Below are 13,556 nucleotides of genomic sequence, written 5' to 3' on the forward strand. Positions count from 1 at the left end.
CTTCTTCTTCTTTTAAGGACAAAAATAATGTCACTATCCTGAGCTGCACAGCTGCATTTCTAGACCCCACGGGAAAACCCCTCCTCCCCTCCACCTTATTTATAGGTTAGTCCTTGACTTACGACCCCAGTCAAGCCCAGCTTTTCTGTGACTAAGCAAGACAGCTATTAAGTGAGTTTTGGCCCGTGTGGCCCCCTACCCTGCCATGGTTGTTAAATTAGTTTTAATGGTTGTTAAGCGATCCTGGCTTTCCCCCTTGACTTAGCTTGGCTTCAGAAGGTCACAACATGGGATAGCTGTCATGGTTCCAGGTAGCATCCGAACTAAATCAGAGTCAAAAGTCAAAGTATTCCTCAAAGTTCCAAATCAGAGACGGGCTACAAGAATGGTGGAAGGTCTTAAGCATAAAACGTATCAGGAAAGACTTCATGAACTTAATCTGTCTAGTCTGGAGGACAGAAGGGAAAGGGGGACATGATCGAAACATTTAAATATCTTAAAGGGTTAAATAAGGTTCAGGAGGGAAGTGTTTTTAATAGGAAAGTGAACACAAGAACAAGGGGACACAATCTGAAGTTAGTTGGGGGAAAGATCAAAAGCAACATGAGAAAATATTATTTTACTGAAAGAGTAGTAGATCCTTGGAACAAACTTCCAGCAGACGTGGTTGGTAAACCCACAGCAACTGAATTGAAACATTCAGTTGCTGTGGGTTGCTGTGGGTTGTAAGATAAAATACAGGAAATAGTATAAGGGCAGACTAGATGGACCATGAGGTCTTTTCCTGCCGTCAATCTTCTATGTTTCTATGTAAAAGGTAAAGTACTCTTCAAAATTCCAATTTATTGCTGGAGCCATCCTGGCACCTACGCCGAGAAACCTGAATCTGAGCTTCCCACTCAGTTGAAAGTTCCCATCCCTTGTCCCCCCACCCACAAACTTGCCACGTTGCCCACTCAGATTGTGCCAGCGTGGCCAGTTCTCCTTCCACTTCCGCCCAGGTGGGTGGGCATAGGATGTCCTTGAACCCCTCGAAAGGATGCTTTGTGGCTGCATCTGTTACCCTCCTGAAAATCCCCCCTCCCAAGTTCCCATAAACATCAGGCCTTCTGCAGATAGTGAGGCGAGCCGTTAATTTATCCCCAACTTCCGTATCGGCTTGACAATCGCTTGTGCCCGGGATACTGCAGCTGTTGCAAATAGGAATCAGTTGACAAACAGCTGGATTTTGATTACAGGACAGCAGGGAACACGGCAATTGGCCATAAGTTTAAAACCCAGTCATAAGTCACATTTTCTTTAGTGTCGTAACTTTGAACGGTCACTAAATGAATGGTTGTAAGTTAGAGGACTACCTCTACACTCTTCTGTCAGCGTGACCTCTGCTCCCCCCATCGGTCTCCACACCATGAAATCAGCTGTGTCCCAAAAGCACAGTCGACAACATAACAGTAGTTGTGCCAGGAACAAAATGGCTGTGCGGGATATTTTGTTTCCAAGCAAACAGGCCAATAAAATAGTAGCCAGCGTCTCGTTGTTGCCGAGGCTCTGTTGTCTTCTTTTATTTATTTATTTATTTAATTTATTTATTAGATTTGTATGCCGCCCTTCTCCGTAGACTCGGGGCGGCTAACAACAATAATGAAACAACATGTAACAAATCTAATGTTTAAATTAATTTAAAAGACCCTTATTTAAGAAACCAAACACGCACACAAACACACCATGCATAAATTTTATAGGCCTAGGGGGAAGGGAATATCCCAATTCCCCCATGCCTGACGACAGAGGTGGGTTTTAAGGAGCCTATGAAAGGCGAGGAGGGTGGGGGCAATTCTGATCTCTGGGGGGGAGTTGGTTCCAGAGGGTCGGGGCCGCCACAGAGAACGCTCTTCCCCTGGGTCCCACCAAATGACATTGTTTAGTCGACGGGACCCGGAGAAGGGACTTGGAGACAGGGGCAGGGGTGGGTTCCTCCTGTTGTGGCCTGTCCGCATCCTGAGCAGCTGATCACGGATTCCAAGGATCGAGAGACGTGTGTGGGTTGGTATCCTAGGCCTGTGTACCTGACACCTGAGTCTGATAGCTAGAAGGTCGGAGATGATGTGGGGTCAGAAGCTGAAAGCCAACCAGGGCCTGTTGCATCTCCAGAGCTGCCCATGAAGGACTCAGGAGAAGAGGTAGAGCCTCTTCTCAATGCCAGGGTGCGCAGGGGTATCAGCAGACAGGAATGGCTGAACAGGAAGAGGTCTATGTGCGAATAGCTCTCTAGAACAATTAGCCACGCCTTCTGGCTATATAAGGGGGAGTCTCATGACAAGTGATTGAGAAAGTCAACATTCAATATGAGAACTGGACGGTTGGATGGTGCCCGTGGACTATTTTTGTGATTTACACATTAAGAAACTGAAATTTTTGCCTCCGGGCTTCCTGCCAAGTCAGAGTGAGTCATGTTAATGAGAGATTCGTGATAAGAGAACTATTTGGAGAGTTGATTTACTGCTTGAGGCTCTAATGAACAGCTGAGACAGAACGGGTTTATTTCTTGCTTTTACTGATATATTTTACACAGTTAAACCTCCCTGCTATTGAACTATTAGAATTACATGCTTAAATCTTGTCAAATCCCTGTGTGTGGACCTATTTCTTGGGGGGACCCGTTGCTGAGACAGAACACCTCCTGGTTCGGACCAGATCGCCTGAACCATTGGTGATCTGCTGGTGTTGTGAAAATAGTGTCATGGATCTGTTCGGGCGGTGCTGGTCCACATCTTTTTGGGGGGGATTTTCAGAGGAAATTTTACCTGCATTGCTTCTCTCCATTCTCTGCTTCAAAAGGGGCCCTCCTACCTGCCCCCCACCCCGGGCTAATACCTTTATTTCATTTGTCAGAAATGTCGTAAAAAGGGATGGCTCAGGGACACGGCAACTGTCATCAGTACGTGCCGGTTGCCAAGCGTCCAAATTTTGATCACGCGACCACGTGGAATGCTGCAATGGTTGTCAATGTGAACGACGTTCCTGAGTCCTTGTTTTAGTGCTGTTTGAACTTCAGTTGGTCACTAAACGAATACATCGGGGACGCCCTGTAAGCAAAACTGAGAACCATTCATAATTAGGCTCAATTTATTAGAATGCAAGCTTGCTTGTTCGAGGAGGCAGGGAGAGAAAGGTGGGAAGGGGTGTCCCTCTCCCCTTCCCCATTCCCAAGAGGACCAGTCCTCCGAAAGCGTTTTAATCCGTTTCCCCTTCGCTGATGATTCCCACCTCCATCAAGTAAGCTCTGGTTCGGTAACCCCGATAGGCGGACTGGATCTTGATTGCCGCTTCTTCTTGGAGGCGCAGCGTTTGCCGGACCCTCCAGCCCCGCCAGAAGGCCTGGATCAGCGTGGCTGCGCGTACCACTTGCCACATCTGCTTCCTGGTCTTGAACACACGCCTCTGGCCTTCGCCCATCCGGCGGGCCCCGTAGTTTTCGTACAACCAGTCGGAGGTGCCCTGGGAAGGCATGCCTGGTTGTTGCAGCTGCTGCGGTTGGACGCTGGTGGACGACAAACTACGGATGTTGGTGCGCTCCCGTGTCAAGCGTACGGAGGTTTGTGCGCCGGGGGTCAGCCGCTGACTGGCGACTACGCTGGGTTCACGACTCTGCCTCCGCGTCTGCTCTTCTGCGGGCGTATGGTAGGTTTTTGAAGGCGCCTGATAGACGCGTGGTCCGTAACGGCGTGACTGGCTGTACGTTGGTGCCTCCTGCCGGGAGGTGTAGGACACTCTTCGGGGACTCCTGGACGGAGAGACATTTGCGTGCCTGTCGCATTCACTGTCCTCCGTTTCCGTTTCTGATGGCGGCCCTTTGCCCACACCCACGAGCACACGGATGCTGGTGCACCTCCCGCAGCGCGGACACGTCTTGGGCTGGGAGGGCTCGGTGTCCTCTTGCTGGACCACGAAGGACGGGGATCGTGGTACCTTGCTTTTCCACTCCTCAGGGTCTCCCACAAGACACTTGCGCCAATGTTTCCTAGGGTACGGGCCCACCCAGGAGGAGCTTCCGGGCATGTAGCTGGGATGGCCGTAGTAGGTCCCCGTTGGAAACCTTGGGGGACTGTAGTAGGTCTTCTGTGGGCGTCCAGTGTGGTAAGTACGCCTTCCTGCTCGGGTCAAGTCCCGTCGGGCACGATATCCCCGCCAGTTAGCTTGGATGGTGGTAGCTGCCTGCTGGCATTCGGCAAGGGCCTGGCGAGTCATGTAGCCCCGATAGTGTGCCTGAATGATCTGGGCCGCTCTCTCCCTGTCCATCCCGGAGTATCCCCAGGATTGTCCCTCCCTCTCAAGGGAGATGGAAGATGATCTTCGGCGCCTATAGACTTGAGGCGAAGGAACCTGCCGCTGCATAGTGTGGTACTCGCGAGCAATGTATCGTCTCCAAGCGGCCTGGATGGTGGAGGCTGCGGCCTGCTCTGTCATGAGCTGCTTACGGGTGAGATGGCCTCGCCACGTGGCCTGGATGGTGGTGGCCGCCTTATCCATGAGCATGTCCAGCTCGTCCACGAGGAAGGATCGGCGGGAACGGCTGTTACTCCGGGCTCTGACCTTGGCCAGCTGCCGGTCATGGGGGTGGACTTCTTCGTCTGTCATCTCCTCTTCCCCACTTGGATAGTTGTAGGAGCACCAAGGGTGATCCTCGTAGGTCTCCATCTGGGGAGAGGAGAAAACGCAGCGGTTAGCAAGGAGGGACCGATGTCTATTGGCCAACTCCGAGTCTTCGTAGAGGGGCAGCATACAAATCTAATAAATAATAATAACAACAACAACAACCGTGGCTTCCAGAGAAGGACCTTGGTCTGCAAGATCCCAGTTAGGGTGTCGAAACAAGATCACTTGACTGACGGTTTAATTTGAAACATATCAGTGACAAAGCAATCTCTGTTTTATTGATGTTACTGGCAAGAAAATAAAAGGGAGAAATCACGCCCGGCCCTTTTGTGGATTGCATAATCTTTGGGACCGCCTCCTGCACCCCAGGGGCCAGTCAGGTCCCACAGAGTCAGCCTTCTCCAGGTCCCGTCGGCCAGGCAATGTCAACTGGCAGGGCCTAGGGGAAGAGCCTTCTTTGTGGTGGCCCCAGCCCTCTGGAACGAACTCCCTCCGGAGATACGTACCACCCCCTCCCTCCTGGTCTTTTGTAAAGCTCTAAACACCCACCTCTGCTGCAGGCGGGCATGGGGGCGGTGAGTGACAAGATTGTCTCTGGACAATGTTACGAATGATTGGTTTGGATGAATGTAGATGACGGCACATGGGGGTTTTCTAGAATTTTTAGTAATTTTGTATAATTCTTTTTAAAAATAGTTAGATTTCTTTACATATATTGTTTGCATTTATAATGCCGTACGCCACTCTGAGTCTCCTCGAGAAGGGAAATAAGTAAGTAAGTAAGTAAATAAGTAAATGGAAGGACGTTTGGAATAGTTACCCTTATTAAATGGAAAGGTAACAAATCTAATAAATAAATAAAATAAATAACAAAAGCGAAGGCAAAAACACCAAGAAGGCAAAATTGGAAGGCCAGTAGGATGAGGGCAGAACAGACATCATGGGGTAGTTGGTTCCATAGGGCCGGGGCAGCCACAGAGAAGGCCCTCCCTCCTGGTCCCTGCATTGCTTAGTTGAGTGTTTCCCAACCTTGGCCACTTGAAGATATTTGGACTTCAACTCCCAGAAGTCCCCAGCCAGCAAATGCTGGCTGGGGACTTCTGAGAGTTGAAGTCCAAATACTGTATCTTCAAGTGGTCAAGGTTGGGAAACACTGGCTTAGTCAACAGGACCCGGAGAAGGCCAACTCTGTGTGACCTTATTGGTCTCAGAGGTGTGTGGCTGGAGATGGTCCCATAGATAATCTGGTCCTAAGCCATGTAGCGCGTTATAGGTCATAACCAACACCTTGAATTGTAACCGGAGACTAATTGGCAACCAGAGCAGCATGCAGAGAGAGGTGTTATATGGGCGTACCTAGGTAATAATAATTATTAATAATAATAATAATTTATTAGATTTGTATGCTGCCCCTCTCCAAAGACTCAGAGCGGCTCACAACAAATAATACATAAGATACAAATCCAATATTAAAAAACAATTTAAAAAACCCTTCTACAATCCAAACAAACCATACATAAAATGGAACAGCTAGAGGTATGTCAATTTCCCCATGCCTGGCGACATAGGTAGGTTTTCAAGAGTTTGCAAAAGGCAAGGGGGGGGGGAGTCCTAATCTCCGGGGGGAGTTGATTCCAGGCAGTCGGGGCCACCACAGAGAAGGCTCTTCCCCTGGGTCCCGCCAGACGACATTGTTTTGTTGACAGGACCCAGAAAAGGCCAACTCTGGGACCTAATCGGTCACTGGGATTCGTGCGGCAGAAGGCAGTCCCAGAGATAATCTGGTCCAATGCCATGTAGGGCTTTATTAGTCATAACCAACACTTTGAATTGTGACCGGAAAATGATCGGCAGCCAGTGCAGGCCACGGAGTGTTGATGAGACATGGGCATATCTAGGAAAGCCCATGATTGTTCACGATCTGAAGTTTCCAAACACTTTTCAAAGGTAGCCCTATATAGAGGGTGTTGCAGTAGTCAAACCTTGAGGTGAACAATATATAACAAATCCAATAATTAAAAACTCTGTCTACATCGATGACATCTGTAACGCTCTCTACATGGGGCTACCTTTGAAAAGTGTTCGGAAACTTCAGATCGTGCAGAATGCAGCTGCGAGAGCAATCATGGGCTTTCCAAGATATGCCCATGTCACACCAACACTCCGCAGTCTGCATTGGTTGCCGATCGGTTTCCGGTCACAATTCAAAGTGTTGGTTATGACCTATAAAGCCCTTCATGGCATCGTACCAGAATATCTCCGGGACCACCTTCTGCCGCACGAATCCCAGCGACCAGTTAGGTCCCAGAGTTGGCCTTCTCCGGGTCCCGTCGACTAAACAATGTCATCTGGCGGGAAGAGCCTTCTCTGTGGTGGCCCCGGCCCTCTGGAACCAACTCTCCCCAGAGATTAGAATAGCCCCAACCCTCCTTGCCTTTCGGAAGCTCCTTAAAACCCACTTCTGCCATGAGGCATGGGGGAACTGAGATATTCTTTCCCCTAGGCCTTTACAATTCATGCATGGTATGTTTGTTAATATGTATGTTTACAATAAGGGTTTTTTAGTTGTTTTAGTATTGGATTTACATGCTGTTTTTATTACTGTTGTTAGCCGCCCTGAGTCTACTGAGAGGGGCGGTATACAAATCCAATAAATGAATGAATGAATGAATGAATGAATAAATAAATAAATAAATCTCTCTCTCTCTTGTGCGGCTGCATTCTGGACAATCTGCTGTCTCCGAACACCCTTCAAGGGCAGCCCCATGTAGACTGCATTGCAATAATCAAAACGGGAGGTGATGAGGGCCTGAGTGACCGTACACAGAGCCTCCTGGTCCAAATAGGGCCGCAAATGGTATCCCAGGCGTCCTTGGGAAAAGCTTCCCCTGGCCAAAGCTGAGATGGTGATCCAGGCTCAGCTGTAGATCCAGGAGGACACCCAAGTTGTGGACCCTATTTGAGGGGGTTAAGGTTCCCCCCACTCCCAGAACAATGGACGGACAGACCAAATAGTCCTTCGGAGGAAATGCCCACAGTCACTCGGTCTTGTCTGGGTTAAGCTTGAGCCTGTTGGCCCCCATCCAGACCCTTACAGCTTCCAGGCGCCGGCACATCACTTCCACTGCTTCACCGACTGGACATGGGGTGGAGCGTACTGATGATACCGCACCCCGTGCCATCAGATGATCTCACCCAGCGGCTTCATGTAGATGTTAAATAATAGGAGGAAAAGGAGAGACCCCTGCAGCACCCCAAAAAAGGAGAGGCCGAGGGGTGGACCTCTGCTGCCCCACTAACACCGACTGCGAACGACGGGAGAAATAGGAGAATCACTCCCAATCCCTCCAGCCATCGCAGAAAGATGGAATCGAAGGCCACTGAGAGGTCGAGGAGCACCCGGATAGAGAAATATCCCCTATCCCGGGCTCGCCGGAGATCATCCATCAGCGCGACCAAAGCAGTTATGTTAAATAGGTAAGTGTTAAGTAGTAGAGGGGAGAGGATAGACCCCTAAGGCACCTGACAAAGTAGGGGCCTGGGGTGGACCTCTTCCGCACCCCACTAACACCCACTGCGAATGATCGGAGAGGTAGGAGGAGAACCACTGTAAAACGGTGCCTCCCACTCTCAACCCCACCAGGATGTCATGGTCAATACTACCTTGATGTTTCTTTTTTCCTTTGGTTGATCTCTGAAAGGTTGAGCTGCGTTGCTCCTCAACGCAAGTTGAGTGTTGGTCTGTGACCTGGTGAAGACAAAAGAAGAGGGTGAGTGGGCAGAGGACGGTGCCCCCGTGCCCTCTGGGAAGGCTCCTGTATCGTTGGCAAAGGCCACCGGACACCGTTATCTGCCCCCAGCGGTCATACTTGCACAGATCTTCTTCCTGTTTGGCCTTCCAGCCGATTCTTTCTTAGGCCGAGAATTCTGGCCAGCCGTGACCTTCAAGGTGTGATGTCACCGCAATTGTGGCATCATGGCCTATGCACAGCCTGGCATGAGTTGCTGGGGAGGGGGGGAACCTTGGGGCAAGCTGATATTTGGAACGGAGAACTCACCTTCGTTGTAGGTTTCACAGCAGGTATGATGTAAATTTGTTTATTTATTTATTTATGAGATTTCTATGCCGCCCTTCTTGAGGCGACTCAGAGCGGCGTACAACATGATAAATTGCAAGCAACGTATGTAAAGAAATCTAATTATTTTTTTAAAAGAACGATACAATTCCTAAACATTCCAAAATGTGCAGTCGTTCACATATGAGTCTGATATGAGTCTGCGGAGAGGGGCGGCATACAAATTTAATAAATAATAATAATAATTCATCCACTTCAATCATTCATAACATCGTTCAGAGACAATCTCGTCACTCACAGCCCCCATGCCCGCCAGCAGAGGTGGGTCTTCAGAGCTTTATGAATGACCAGGAGGGGGGGCGGTACATATCTCTGGAGGGAGTTCATTCCAGAGGGCCAGGGCCACCACAGAGAAGGCTCTTCCCCTAGGCCCCACCAGATGACATTGCCTGGCTGACGGGACGTGGAGAAGGCCGACTCTGTGGGACCTGACCGGTCGCTGGGATTCACGAGGCAGAAGGCGGTCCCGTAGGTAGTCTGGTCCCAAGCCATGTAGGGCTTTGTAGGTCACACCCAGAACTTTGAATTGTGCCCGGAGACCAATTGGCAACCAATGCAATAGGCAACACTCCCCGAGTGGTGTTGAAATGTGGGCAGATCTTAGGAGTCCAGTCCCACTATAGCTCGCGCAGCTGCATTTTGCACAATTCGTAGTCTCCACTGTAGCTCGCGCGGCTGCATTTTGCACACTCCGAACACTCTTCAGAGGCAGCCCCATGTAGAGAGCATTGCAGTAATCGAACCTTGGGCACAATTGTCGCCACATTTGCAGCCCCGGCTTTACAAAGTGCTCGTTTCTCTAATGCTCTGAATGTTCTTCTGGCCTCCGATGTGTGGCAGCCTTGATGCGCCGTGTGGGTCGATCTTGTGCTGGGTTTCCCAGGAGGTGGTGTGTTGAAGGAGGCTTTCAACGCGTCTTTGTATCGCTTCCTTTGTCCCCTGTGTGATCGCTTTCCTTTAAACCAGTGTTTCCCAACCTTGGCAACTTGAAGATATCTGGACTTCAACTCCCAGAAGTCCCCAGCCAGCGAATGCTGGCTGGGGAATTCTGGGAGTTGAAGTCCAGGTATCTTCAAGTTGCCAAGGTTGGGAAACACTGCTTTAAACAGCTCACCATAGAGGAGTTGTTGAGGGATGCGACGGTCTGGCATCCTAGCAACATGGCCTGCCCAGCGTGTCTGGGCTTGCATCAGCAGGGTGGGAATTGATGGCAGGCCTGCTCCGGAGAGGACCTCAGTGTCAGGTCGTGTGGAAGTGGTTCAATTGCCTAGCATGTCTCCCATCTACAGTCCAAGTGTCAACGCCCCAAATAGCATCTGAGAAATAAATTAGATTCCAGTTCTCTCACATAAGGTTCGATTTATTATCAGAGCCACGTTGGTCATGCCATTGCCAATCCCGATACTAACTTCCTTCCAGTTCCCCACCCAGGTTAAGGTTCATCCCACATCCCCACAACCACAAATTCATCACAAGGACCAGTCCGAATGCAGGGATTCCACCGACTTCCTCTTCAGTTGATGCTGAACAAAAGATGACCTTGGGCTCTCAGAAAGGAATTTGTTGTGACTAGTAATTTTCCTGTCATTCAACTACCCCTCCCAATTCCCCTAATACTGTGCTACTGTGGCAGGCCAAAGCCTCTAACTCCACCAGACGGCTTTCGGCCTGACACCGTCTCACTGGCATACAACAGGGTGCAAAATTTTTACTACCACACTGTGGGTGTGGCTTATGCAGGATTTTTTATTATTCTTTCAACATCTTTCAGTGCAAATTGGGTGCTCTGGGGTAGAGCTTCATTTTCGCTACCCCACTGCGCCTCCCCCCCCACGTCCGGGCAGTAGCCCACCCCTGGCAGTACTGCACGGTAGACTTTGAGCTTTGTAGCAAGGCTTATTCCACGTTGTGTGTATTCCCTTGCAGCGTGAGGAGTTTTCAGATTCGGAGGATGACTGGGATTTAGATATCATAAATCACCCTGCTCTACCGACAGTTAGCAATGTTAGTGTAGACCACGGAGCTAATGACATAGAGATGAGTTCGAGTGACTCAAATGGGGGACACCACAGATGGAGGGATGCTCGTTTTTGAAGATGGCGGAAACGCAGGGAAGAAAGAGGGTGGAGATAGTAGAGAGTAATGAATTAATGAATTATGTCACATCTGGGTGCGAGACGGAAGAGACACTGAATTTGTTCAATCTTGCTAAAAAGTATGGCTGCGTCCTGAAACTTGCTCCGAAGCGTAAGCATGATGTGTGATTTATTATTTGTTTCCTTATGACTCCTGGCCAGCCTTAATTAGCCATAAATTTTAGAATGACTTGTGGAATGTCTTTCATGCTACTTCCAAGCTTATCTATTTAATTGCTGAGATAATAATGATGAGGAAAGAAAACTGCGTGCAGAGTTGAAATGTAAGGAGAAAATAAAGAGGATATGTTTTATAATGAGATGCATTGAGAATTCCTTTATTCCAAGTATTATACGAATCAGCCTGAAACCAGAACACACGTTGAGTGGCCATAAGTGTCGTGGTAAGGAGAGCACCCAAGTCAGATCAATCCACCTGGGTGAACTTTTCACTCAATCGTCCTCTTCCCCACTCTATTTATGTGTTACATGAGCGCTCCGCCCTCAACCTTTGGGGCACTGGGATTAGTTTGTGGTTTTATCATTGCCTGGGTGTGTTCTGTCGGGCTCTCTGGTAGAATCCTCCCAAAAATTCACAGGTATAAATTTCAGACACACACACGTTTGAAAATTCAAAACAATGTTCTTTATAATGAAAATTCACTTAAACTAAGCCCTCTTTTGGTATAGCAAAGAGCACTGGTCTCCAAACAAACTGGTAATTTATACAAGTCCCTTATCAGTTCTGTGATACTTAGCTTGCAGCTGTGAGGCAATTCAAAGTCCTCCTTCTTTCACAAAGTGAAACACACTTTGCTCTGGTTTAATTTCAAAGCGGGGAAAAATCAGCACACAAAAGGTCAAAGTCAGCAAGGCAGGCACGAAACACAACGATCAGATAATCCTCCACAATGGCCAAACCCACAGGCTGCTATTTATAGCAGCCTCACTAATGACCACAGCCCCACCCAACCACAGGTGGCCTCATTTTCTTTGATAATAATCTCTCAGTTGTTGCTGCCTATGCATCGCTCTCCGCATGCGTGGCTGTATCGTTAACTCTTGTTCTGAATCCAAGGAGGAGCTAGAGAATTGATCTCCTTCTGAGCTGTCTGCCCCACTCTCCTCCTCCCTGTTACTCATGTCTTCTTGGTCAGAGGAGCCTTCATCAGCAGATTCCACCGGGAGCAAAACAAGCCTGCAGCATGTGGATGTCTCCCCCACATCCACAGTCCTTGGGGCAGGAGCTGGGCCAGAGCTAACCACAACAGGGTGGGGGACGGAAAGACATGATTTAGGTTGCTGCCTGCATTCCATGGATGGGGCTATGCTTGTTTGCGTGATCCGGTTGCTGGCATGCGTCATGTGGTATACAGGCCCTCAATGTTTTTTCTGCAGTTCTGATTCTCCTCTGAAGTCTGTATCTTCAGAGGAGAATCAGAACTGCAGAAAAAACAACGGCTGCCCACCTGCCTTCCATTGAAGGCCTGCAGACTGCACAAGTCAAAAAGAGGGCGGTGAAAGTATTGACTGACCCCTTGCATCCTGGACATAAACCAGAGATCTCCAAACTTGGCAACTTTAAGACTTGTGGACTTCAACTCCCAGAATTCTCCAGCCAGCCTAACTGCCTGGAGAATTCTGGGAGTTGAAGTCCACAAGTCTTAAAGTTGCCAAGTTTGGAGACCCCTGACATAAAGTGTTTCAACTCCTACCCTCAAAATGTCGCTACAGAGCACTGCACACCAAGACAATTAGACACAAGGACAGTTTTTCCCCCAAACACCATCACTCTGCTAAACAAATAATTCCTTCAACACTGTGAAACTATTTACTAAGTCTGCACTCTTATTACTCCTAGTTTTTTCTCATCATTCCTATCACTCTTTTTCTCCCACTTATGACTGTAACTTTTTGCTTGTATGTTTAAGATTTTTATTAATATTGCTTCCTCATTGCTTATTTGACCCCTATGACAAATATTTAAGTGTTGTCCCTCACGATTCTTGATGAACGCATATTTTATGTACACTGAGAGCATATGCACCAAAGATAAATTGCTTGTGTGTCCATTCACACTTGGCCAATAAATAATTCTATTCTACTCTGTTCTATTGGGATTAGATGGGGGAGGTGTTCCCTCCCCCAAACGTGGCAAATTTAAAGACTTGTGGACTTCAACCTCCCAGAATTCTCCAGCCAGCTACGCTGTTGAAGTCCACAAGTCTTAAAGTTGCCACTTTTGGGGACCTCTGGGATCGATGGACAGCCGACAGGGGCCAATTCTGAGCCTTCTTTGAAGCAGGTTGGAAGACGAATGACAGCCTGGTCTCCCGTTTGATAACCTAGCAAAGCATAGTCTTAAGACAGTGTTTCTTCACCTGGGAAATGTTTTTGGGCTGGGGAAATGGAGGGATTTAAATTTTTTTAAAAAATTATCCCCCCCCTTCCCAAAGAAAAAAAGTCCACACATCTTGAAGCTGAAGACGAGAAATACCGGTGTAAGCAATGATAGTAGGGAATTTGGCGCTGTAAAGGGGCAGATACCGAGTCAGAAAATGTCACAAAATTTGGTTTGTTTTTTTCCTTCTTTTTACCATCCCTTACAGTTTTTCCAAAGCGTCTTTTT

The 13,556-nt window shown here is 48.5% G+C and overlaps 1 protein-coding gene across 1 annotated transcript; it reads right to left on the reverse strand.

The window, feature by feature from the left end:
- Window positions 1-2,995: 2,995 nt before the first annotated feature.
- Window positions 2,996-4,698, reverse strand: LOC139165528 (abnormal spindle-like microcephaly-associated protein homolog). Its single transcript, XM_070748707.1, has one exon. The coding sequence runs from the start codon at window positions 4,696-4,698 to the stop codon at window positions 3,235-3,237; it is 1,464 nt and encodes a 487-aa protein (XP_070604808.1). The 3' UTR covers window positions 2,996-3,234.
- Between the last annotated feature and the right edge of the window lie 8,858 nt (window positions 4,699-13,556).

Source organism: Erythrolamprus reginae, chromosome 3, assembly GCF_031021105.1.
Source record: "Erythrolamprus reginae isolate rEryReg1 chromosome 3, rEryReg1.hap1, whole genome shotgun sequence".
Classification (NCBI taxonomy): Eukaryota; Metazoa; Chordata; class Lepidosauria; order Squamata; family Dipsadidae; genus Erythrolamprus; species Erythrolamprus reginae.